The 11,423-nt window shown below is 41.3% G+C and overlaps 1 protein-coding gene across 1 annotated transcript; it reads left to right on the top strand.

The window, feature by feature from the left end:
• Positions 1 to 2,056: 2,056 nt before the first annotated feature.
• Positions 2,057 to 6,791, top strand: fam187a (family with sequence similarity 187 member A). Its single transcript, XM_088367003.1, has 9 exons — positions 2,057 to 2,205; positions 2,502 to 2,791; positions 2,882 to 3,159; positions 3,270 to 3,644; positions 3,752 to 3,978; positions 4,326 to 4,539; positions 5,499 to 5,646; positions 5,756 to 5,883; positions 6,061 to 6,791. The coding sequence occupies exons 2-9, from the start codon at positions 2,615 to 2,617 to the stop codon at positions 6,065 to 6,067; spliced, it is 1,554 nt and encodes a 517-aa protein (XP_088223129.1). The 5' UTR covers positions 2,057 to 2,205; positions 2,502 to 2,614; the 3' UTR covers positions 6,068 to 6,791.
• The last annotated feature ends 4,632 nt before the right edge of the window (positions 6,792 to 11,423 follow it).

The raw sequence follows: 11,423 nt of genomic DNA, 5'->3' as shown, positions 1-11,423 counted from the left end.
AGGTTGAACGTAGAACACTGAAGAGCAAACATTCCCACCACAGACATTTGCCAACATCTTGGAGATTGTCTTCCCAGGAGAGCGGAAGCTATTATGATTGCAAAACGGGAGCAACTATCTAGTCTCTTTACAACCTGGGCTTTTGTCAAAACAGTAATTAGTGTTTTATCATTTGTCATGTTCTAAGAACAAAATGTTAAACATGTCTTAAATGTGATGGAAGGCGGGAGAGCAAGAAGCGGATAAATAGACTAATAGAAGGAAATTATTTCCTCTGGAATAGACGATGCAGTTTTGTTTCTATGGAAACCTCTGAATAATCCAACACAAAAGCTGTCTAAATTAGAAAACTAGATTTGTATAAAGCTCAGTAATATTTATACAATGTGTTTGTTATTAATGTTTGATGATATCCCGCTATAAAACATCTGTAGGTAAGGAGCTATGCTGTGCTGACATGATTTAAAAAGAAAAAAAAAAGCACTGTTGCTGTTCCCCATTAAGTTGTTCCGCTTTAGATGGACATCAACAACTCTAATAGCGACAAGGTCTTCCAACAATATTGACGCCTCCGCCCTCAACAAATCTCCACAGCTGCACAGTGAACCTGCGTGACCTCCATTAAAAAGAGAAGGGCATCAGCGGTGGATGGGAGAAATTGTTGTTTCTTTTTATGACGAGACTGTTACATCTAATCTCAAATTCTCCTGAAGCAAATACGGAAGGTACAATTTAAACAAAACATGATTTTGAATCTTCCTAACCTAAAATAGTATTTGAAAAAAAAAAAGGTGAAAATAACTTTTGAGCCCTTGAGCTTGGCTATTTTTTTTTCAGTTCTATCACCATGTCACCTCGCATTAGCTTTCCAGCCTCATCAGACTTTCTGTGCCAGATGACTTTGGATGAGCGGCCAGGAGTTATATTGCGTGGGAACATACAAACTATGTATGGACTTGAGCTGAGATTTACACCCGAGGACTCTCGATTATGAGGCGGGCGCACATACTCATAACTCACAGTGCAGCCGCTCTATAACCAGGAAAAAGAAATAAACAGTGCAGCTAAACTGAATCATGCATACTGCATACGGAATAGCCGAACATAAATACTGTTATAAAGTCAAAACCTGACAAGACACTGTGTGTCTATCCTTTTCCGACCAGAGTTACAGTAGTCCAAAAAACCCCAAAAAGAGTCCCTCTGCTCTGTGGTTATGCTTCTTGAAATCAATGCCACCCCTGAAGGTCACCACAGTTACCTCCAAACCCAATTAAGAAGCCATTTGTGCACTGAACATGTGAGCTGAGCCACATACCTACGTGGGAAGACTAACAACAATGCAATTATACGAAATGCTTTGGCCACATCATTTGCCCTCAGACGCTCAAGGATGCTATTACTGAGGCAGTTCCAATTGCGTTCAGAACGACAGCACGCTTGTTTATTCTAATGAGGCATGATGGCCAGCCGGCTTTGTTGCGATACTGGCCCCTGGCCCCAACATTTCGGCACAAAAATTAAAAATCTATGCTTACAGAGATGATGTTGCTCATTGTAGAACTGCACTGCATTATAATTGTCTTTACATACTTTTTCAAAACTATTAGACAAATAAAGCCTCAATGGCTAAGAAATATTGATCATCAGCAAAATATTAACAATTTATAGGGATTTCAATAACATGTCAGGGAAATCATCGTCATCTTGAACAAAAATATCCATAGATTTTTCAAATTAAGGCCAAGTCATTTGAAGTCACCTCATAAGAATGAATAAAGGCTGGTTCCGAAGCTGAATTTCCTGTTTAAAATAAAACTGAACGAATACACTTGTTCTCATTATAACAGATATACGTAACATCTTTCGAGGAAGAAAATCATGCTGTCAGGGTGTGACGTAGGCAGCGAAAGAGGCGACGTCATCACGACACCAAGACAAACGTCACGATCGCAACAAAGTAGGATGTAGAATATTACGTATAGTTTGTTGTGACGTCAGTCGGATGATGTCAGAAAAACGATGTCATGTAAGTATTACTACTTTTGAACACTTTTGAAAGGGCTCGGGGTGCATTACTTAGGGTGACCAAACGTTCTCTTTACATTTGAGACCTAAAAAAAAAACTTTCGGGTGGATTTCAAAATTCGATCGCCTTCGCGCACTTCAGCGCTCCCACCCACAGCCCAGACGAGCCAAGAAGACGTGAGCAGGACGCGCACACACTCGCTTGCTAAGGACCGTAAAATCTGAATCTTTGATCAAACTAGCTCAAAACGTGGCGTTTCTTGTTAACCAATAACATTTGTATCTACAAATCAAATTTAGAGATTGTGTAGTACATGGGCTAATTAACAATATCTTGTATAACCGATAAAAACAGCTGAGCAACTTGTATAGTCGCGAAATGCATCTCCAGTGTATTTTCTAGACTGTCAAAATATGTCAAAATAAGCGGACATCTGTTTTCAGCACAATGCGTTCCATTATTTTTAATACAGTGTATGGTCTCAACAACACACCATCCAGAGGATAAGTCAAGATTATTTGCACTGAAAGGTCTTGGCTCCTTACAAATTTTGCCTGCTTGACCCTCTCCAAGAGAAGCCCGTGCATGTCTCCACTCTTCATCCTGCTCCTCCTCCTCGCTGAGGCATGGAGCTTTACAGCTCCCAGGGACAAGCCGAACGTGTTTGCACGAAAAGCCTGTCCAGCGATCCTGATCTTCTTCAACACTGCCTACCAGGCGGGGGCAACGGTGGAGTTGCCCTGCCACTGCAAACCTGAAGAAGTGAGTCCATTCATGCTGATCATTCTTTAACAATTATTCGGGAAGTATGTAATATTTGAGCATACATTTGAACCATTGCTTGCGTCTCAGGTCCAGTCAGTGGTTTGGTTCTTCAGGGAGCACCACTCTTACACAGAAGACACCAGAGCCCTGTGCGATAACAATGGGACCAAGTTGCTGGACTCCACTCAAATCACCCACAGCAGCGACCTGCGAAGTCGCTTCTCAATTCGTCTCTTCAGTCTGCTGATCTTTCGAACGGCTGTGGAGGACTCGGGTATTTATATCTGCGGGTCAGCCCAGGGGGACTACTTCTATGCTTACGATCTTGACATCCAAGAGGTGCAGGAGCTCAGCTTCGCGTCACGGTATGAGGTCATGCTGGAGGTGATAACGTTGATCACAAAACAGTGATAATCAAATGATCCTTCTTTATAAGGTAAGTTGACTGATCTAGGTTCTTCTTTGTTCCTTCCAGGCTGACTCCTGAAAATAACAGCAACTCTGTTGAAGAATTCAGAGGAAAACGTTCTGGTTTGCTGCTCTACCAAATTTTCACCACTTTCCAACCGTGGTCACAATGCGACCGCTGTGGCGTGCAAGGTGAGCAGGTCCGAGTGGGGCTCTGCTACATCCGCTCACGTTACCTGCACGTGCGATTCAAGCAATTCAACCAGTCGATAGCATCCTGCGGCTCAGGGGCGGTACCACAGGCATTCGGTCAACTGAAGCATAGCGGAGCCAGACTGGAGTTCAGAGACTGTAATGTGACTTGTCCAATTGAAGCTCCTCCCACTTCCAAAGTGGGTAAAAAGACGCGACTCAAGAAAGGACGATTGATTCAGCAGAGTAGGTTGGTGGAATATATTTTGGAATAGCCGGTAAACTGTGGGGAACCAAATGATATGCTTAAAAGAAAAAAAACCTGACTCCTCAATTTCTCCTCCCTCTGTGTTGTAGTTCTGATGACATGAAGGAACCGGCGATAAAGGTTTCTTACCTAAACCATCCAGCAGAGCAAATCCTAACCCTTGGCTGCCCGGGGGCTCAGACATACATGGCGGTAGCGTGGGACAAAGGATCTGAGCCCATTTATCGCTCGCAGATTACGACAGACACGTTTCCGAGGATTCGTATTGATGCTGGACATCATCTGGTCTTCACCCCTGCTCAAATTGAGGATTCGGGTACGGAATATTTTTGAAAGCTCTATGTCTTGACTTGGAAAGTTTTTCTTTCTTTGCACAGCTACTTTTTACTTTGAATATTCTGTGTGTAGTTTGCATGCTCTCCCCGTGCTTTGAGTGCAGAGCACTCCGGCCGGCTTCATCCTCCAGCTCCAAACCGTGAATTCTGAATTGTCCATAGATCCAAAATGTGAGTGTTAATGGTTGTTTGTCAAAATGTCCCCTGTGACCAGTCCAGAGTGTGCGCAACTGTTTGCCCAAAGCCAGCTGGGACAATAGGCTAAAAATGATGGGTGCATTTTTGTTTGTGTCAAATGAACCGCTTTTACAGACATTTTACTTTTCAGGTGTTTTCTACTGCTGGCTGAAGGGACGCCGTGTGGCTGAGATAAACCTACTGGTCTACCCCCATTTTGGGGCGCATATGCCCGTCACATCAAATCCAGACTTGCCCTTGGCCTTGAGAATCATTTTGAAATCATATGGCGCCATGACGGCAGCCTTTTGTCTAGTCATCTCCCTTCGAGGATGCATAAGATACCAGCGGGGGAAGACGATTAGGTGACAACATTGTTGTTAACATTTATTTGTACTCAATCAATATTAGACTCTGCAAACTGGTGCAGTGTTGCTAGCGACACCTTCCAATTGGTCCACATTCATTGCCTTAAGCACTTGATTCCAAGAGCTTGAACCTTCTCCACCTTAACTCCTTTCCAACGCTCTGGCTTTTATTCATACGTGTCTTGCAACAACAAACCTTCCTTTCTTGTCTCTCCAATGCATAACTCAACCTCTCCAGGTTCTTAACCACCTGTGCCCTACTCTCACTGCAGATCATGATGTCATCTGCAAAAGACTTCTGTCTGACTTTATCTGTCATCTTCAAAAAAATAAATGCTTTGCAACTGATTACATTCAAAAAAGACAACAGCAAAGACCCCCAAAAAATAATTCCTATCAGCTGTTGTGTTTTCAATTCATAAAAATATATATAGAAGATCCTCAATAATTGTTTTTGACATACCCTGCCCCACCTTGATAATTGGAACCTGTGGTTATCACAAATGTATTTTTTTTTTTTCATTTAAATAATTCATTTCTAAAACAGAAAAAAAAAATCAAAATCAACCAGCAAACAGTTTTTCTTGTCACAAAGAAATTCTGGACATAAAGCAAAAGTGTTTTGAATTAAACTCAACTTTATTCATCACTTGGGATGGCTCCCTCAGGAAATCCTGATTCTAGTAGCTCATACAGGCTCCTCTGAGTCATGATGATGGTGTGCAGAGTGTAGCTGGCATTGTCCATAACGTTCCCGCCCTCGACTGCAATCCCAAGGGATGACTAAAGTTGAGTCTAAGTCTGACCGACCATATTCCCCTGGAATTCTGGGAGTTATTTTGACTTTGATGACTCCAACGTTGTCGCAAGATACTCATGTTCAATGCACATGAATAGTGTTATTAAAATAACACTATTAATCATTAACAATAATAATTATTATAACTTGCCTTTAGAAAAAGGAATATGGGTCTGCGTGAAGCTGCACCTGAGCGGGTGGAAGATGTGGAAGAGGTTGCTGATGAACCAGGGACGTTCTTGTCTACCGTAGACCTAAGTCATTCTTGCAAGAAGGCTTATGACCAGGCCACAGGCATGATATCCGTAAGGGATTCATATAATATCTACATGCATATTTATTTGGATAGCAATACTGGTTTTATTTGTGCTTTTTAATGCATAATAGAGGGTAACATTATTTTTGTTTTTATAGGCACTAGAAAATCGTATGAAAGAGCTAGATGCCGAATTATCTCATTTTAAGGAGAGTCTAGGTCTGACTCTAACAAGACCGCCATTTTCAATTGAAATGAATATGGATGAAGAAAAGGCAAGTAAAAGGCAAGTAAATGTCTTATGTTACTAAAATGCAATGCCATGAGATAACATGTGAATAATTACTGGATGAGATATATTTTCACGATGATTTAATTTATGGTGATGTGTTATTTTGCTTCTATTCATTTACACATATGTTGTATATGTTGTACTGTTAACAAAAATTCTCTTTTTGTACAGAAACTGACGTAGACGTCTTTCAAAAGTGACATGTTTGATGTCATAGACTGCACAGTCAAGCGATTCAAGTACGTATGTTGATGGATGGATACCAGCAGCCATATCACCAAGAGACCAGCTCTTCATCACTTTCATGATGCGGAAGATGAACACTCCACTCTAGGACCTTGCAGAAAGGTTTCGTATGAGCAAGGCTACCATCCATAATATTATCGTGAAAAACATCTTCAATGACGTTTTCTTTCTGGGTATGATGGCCAGGAAGATTCCATTTCTACTCAATTGCAAATCTTCTATGCTTGCTACGTTTGGAGACTTCAACCGCTCTAAACCATTGTTTGTCCAAAAAAAAAAAAAACCTGTTCACGTATTACTGCTGTTTAACTGACATTTTTGCATGTACCTAACACCATAACATCGGCATGGAAAATAGTACGCCGCGTCTATGGTGATGTACTGCTGATTATTTTACCCTGCCACCTGACACTGCATGTAAATGGGCCAAAGTGGTGAGTAATAATGCATGTTTGCTTCCTGATGATGATGATGCTTTTTGAAGGAAAATTTGTGCCCAATTGATTCAAATGAGGACTTTTTATTGTGTTTGCACTTGTCAGAAGGAACACACAACACCTTGTTTAATGTTCATAAAAGCCAGTGATTTATTAATGCTGTGAGAGTGCACTGTGGTCAAATACCAGTTTGGTTGTATTAGCAAATGAATGAGCCAATTTAACCGTGTATTGATTCAATAAATGCCCTGACACATTACAAAACACCAAGTTTGTTAAACTTGTGTGTAAATACACAAAGCCAGGGCTGCACAGTTCACGCTTTGGAGAAGCCATCAATTCAGTGTTTGTGTTTACATGTGCAGTTTTAGACTCGAGCAGAGGTCCCCAACCACCGGGCTAGTCCATGGGTCATTTGGTACCGGGCCCCACAGGACAAAATATATCAATAAATGTAGCGTCTACAAAGAAAACTAACCGGTTCGTAAAAATATTTCTGACACGTAACTGGTCCATGGCGCAAAAACCCATAGAGAACATTTCTGAACAAATTTCTGAATCAGGGATGTCAAACTCGTTTTTTTCACGGGCCGCATTGTAGTCATAGCTTCTTTCGGAGGGCCATTGTGACTGTCACCCCAAATAAATGTATGAGCACCTCATATTATATACAGTCAAAGCTACAAAACAAACTTACAAATAACTCGTTTTCAAATCAGATGAGTAAAAACTGGTCAAATATTAAAAAAAAAAAGATAGGCAATTTGCAATTCTAGTAATGACACACGAATTTGATGCATAATTTGTCTTCGCGGGCCACATAAAATGATGTGGCAGGTCGTATCTTCCCCCCGGGCCTTGAGTTTGACACCTGTGCCCTAAATTAAAGATGATCCGGAATAACAAAAGTGAATGTTGGGATCCAAGTGCAAACTGGCAAGAAGGTTAGGGTGGATATTTTCTTTCCAAGTTACAAAGGCATATCTGTCTTATAAGCCAACCCACAAGACTCCCAAGGCCAAATATTTGTTGTAAAAAAAAACCTGTTTAAAAACATGACTGTTTTCTCCCGCTTACACGCACACAGAATGGAATTACCCTCGTTAATGAGCAAACCCTACCAAGCCAATGAGACTCGAGTAATGTGTATCGAACGATGCGGTGTCACATCCTCGGTACGGTGGTTAAGCATGTTGTCGCGTGGGCAGGCTAATGTCACGGCCGTGTTTAAATTCAGCCTGCGTCACGCTGCAGCAAGGTCATTTGCACCAAGGTTGCCAGACGCTGCGTCTCATTCTTTGCAAAGAGCAAAATGTGGATCTATAAATCTCAATGCAACACACACACAGGCCACTTCTTTAGGTACACGACTTAATGACAATCAATGGCAACTACAGCCGTATTTATTGAAGTAATATTGTAGGATTTGAGTTTAGAAGTGTACTGCCTTTACAATGATATGTTCAGTTTTGATTGACAGATTAGACTTCAGCCCTGATTAAAACAACCATTTGGAATAGATTAGACCTCCCGCATGTGGCAGAAAAAAAAAAGCTCCATGACCATGCGCTCGATCAACTGACAATATACAGTCCTCTGATAGTTAGCATGTTTAGCAAGCGGAATGGACTGGCAGAAGTTCTCGCCGAACTTTTCAATAGAGGTATGATTTGCCCAAACTTACAATTTGAAGTTTTGCGGCATATCAGGAAAACTATTTTCATTAGCAGGTTGCCCTTTTCTCAAACTAGAAATACCAATTTCTTCTGAGAGAATGCTAAGAGATGATATCACTGAAGCTAAATGTCAAGGAAATGAGTTGTGGACTAATGTGTGATAATAAATCCAACCTTTTCAAGCAAATGGGCTGCGGATGCCCTCACAACGACCGATGTCTGTTGAACTACATATTTTTTCAGACTATTAATTGCAAATTGATTTGAATTCTACAAATTTACTGCAACTACCTGTTTTCGGCAAGCACAAATCTCACGCCTGTATATAGGCACCTATGTATGGCTGTGACTTCCTCAACTTTAGTACAATGTTAAAATGTTGCTTGACACATTGCTTATATGTTGTTCTTTTGTGGTAATTTGAACCTGGTACAGATGATTTTTGTTTCCAAACACCGTTACCAACATCGATACGATATGATACGATTCGATACGTCTTTATTTGTAAAGCGTTTTCACAACGGCTCTTGCCATACCAAATCACTTCACAAAAAACAAATAACTGCATCAATACAACAGAAAACATCATATAAACAGTCAGAGTTCTTTCAGTGAACAATATATATGAGGACGAAATATGTCATCATATGCAACTCTACTGGATTTTCATTGAATTCCCATTTCTGTGCAGACATTCAGTCCACATGTCGTCCACGTCCATGTTGCGCAACACCCCACGCAGAAGCCTTTATGGCCCGTGTAATAGCTATTCATGCCCATTTGAACACAAACAACAGCAAAATGAATGGCTTAGCCTTTATAAAGACGATTTCCAGCCCTTTCAGAAATGACAGCCATTACATTGACGAATTGATCAGAAGGGCTTGTGCAGCCGCATGTGCTGTTAGTCACTCGTGATAGATTACGGCGGCAGATTTAATGTGTGCATAGTGTAACTTTTTACTGACTTGTTTGTTTTTGACCGTGTGTGAACGCCTGTTGTTTCAAGTGTTTACTAAAAACATTTTTTTAAATCATACACATTACCTTTCCTTGTGATAACAACATACCAAAGCTGAATCAGCAACTCATACAATTGTTCTGGTCCCCCAAAATTGGAGCTCATACAGATGTTGCCAGGTCTGTCACGCTCTTGTCACACCATTTAGCGTGGTAACAAGAAAGAGTCCTGCTGTGCACCAGAGGAGACTTGCGAGACACCATCATTGTCGAGATGAACGCCACGCTGACGTGACCAGGTTCCTGGCCATGTGCTCAGCCCCGCGTCCAATGATGTTACCCACACTGCAGGTGGCCACCAGCCGCCTTTTGTCCCAGTGCAATGATAAAATACACGTCTTATAGTGTGTGCTGGCCATTTGTTTTAAGACCATTTTGCAGCATCACCTCACAGCAGCACGTATATCACCTCCACATTACTGACCACCATATTTTGGTGAGCACCATTCAGAGGGGATTTACTTCAGGTCATCTCATTTCCTCAACAGTAATGTTAATCCTTTCTGGATCAGCCATTTCAAACACCTATGCACACAAGCTGCAGCAGTATGGACACATAACCAACAAAATACTTCTGTTAGTTTTGTCACTGGGTTTTGAAGGGCTCGAACCCTTGCACGGAGTAAGCTGTGATTGGCTTCAACACATCCGAGAAGTGGTGTAGAAGATGGAGGAATTGATGGTTTTGAATACGAGCGACGTGTTTGTAGGTTGCAAAATATGTACTTGGACATATCAAGTATTTAAAACAAATATGTATTGTGGGAAATTGACTTTGTGTTGTTTGTATGCAAATAGTTTGGTCTCTACACGCCCATCAACCGTGAAATTAAACAAAATATGTATGTATTTATTGTCTTAGCAATTTTCTATTAAAGTGGAAAATTATACCAGTTCTCTATACCAATTCTATACCAATTCGTTTAAATACTTATATGTGGATTTACATTATAAGCAAAGAGTGTTTAACAACCTGATGGGTGTTTTACGGCTCTTTGACAATTTAAAAAAACTCTTAAATTGCTTTAAAATATGATGCGACGTCTTAATTCACAGAGTAACAGGTTCCTAAGTAACTACGTACCTTTTGTGCCCCCAAGCGGCGATAGGTGGACTTGCATGACCCTTCAACAGGTGCCTGCACACGGTTTCCCATCGCCATCGCCAATTTCAAACCAAATGTCTGTCGGAGTAACATGACTGACCTTTAAGAAGCAGCATAGTGCCACAGGAGTGTGTAAGATTGTGAGATTCAAGCTTAGAATCTCAGAACTGCGTCGTGCAAACCACTCTTTCACATTATGAGTGCTGATCGAGTTCCACTTGGGTTCTCCAACAGGAGGCGCTAGAGAGGGATGGCGAAAGACGCATGTGTGTGTGCGTGTGTTTGTGTGTGCGTGTGTACGTGTGCGTGTATTTAGAGGGAGTGATGCTTTTCTTGTTACGTCCCAAGCTCCATTTTTACTTTCACTCTCCTTGACGTGTGGCGCCCCCTCATGTCTGTCTGTCTGTCTGTCTGTCTGTCTCTCACGCTCTCTCTCTCTGACTTAGTGTTTTCAAATGCACTTGATTTGGTAGTTAATAGTGTGGATAAACTATATAAAATGTTTATTTGTCAACACAAATAGAGTACAGTAATGTATTTTATATACGCGTGCGTGCTGTGCGTGCGTGCGTGCGTGCGCGTGTGTGCTTTGGATAGTTGGATCTTTTGTCAGCAGTTATTTCAATGTATATAGATAGTCACACGGCCACTGAGCGGGAATGGATCCCACACAAGTCACGCAAGATTATTATTATTATTATTATATTATCATTATTATTATTATTATTATTATTATTATTATTATTATTTCTGTGGTTGTTGTCAAACCTTGTTAAACCGAATGATTGCACAACATAATTTCGTGTTTAAAATTCAGAGGCTTGATAACAGCAGTTACTTTTCAATGCATTGTTGCAGTCTGACAAACATTTAGAATTTAAATATCGCACGTACGAAGTTGCGCGAACTTGGGGCCCTTGTGCTTGAAGCGACAAGACGGGACTTGGTGCGCATGCGCTCGAATCATTCCCTGGCTATCCTGTCTTCTTGAAGGTCTCTCTCTCGCTCTCTCTCGCTCTCGCTGTCTTTCTCTCTCGCGCGCTCGCTCGC

Source organism: Syngnathus floridae, chromosome 2 (genome assembly GCF_059516105.1).
Source record: "Syngnathus floridae isolate MCC-2025c chromosome 2, RoL_Sflo_1.0, whole genome shotgun sequence".
NCBI classification, from domain to species: Eukaryota; Metazoa; Chordata; class Actinopteri; order Syngnathiformes; family Syngnathidae; genus Syngnathus; species Syngnathus floridae.
The sequence above is the reverse complement of the archived record's forward strand: the minus strand, read 5'-3'. Positions and strand labels throughout refer to the sequence as shown.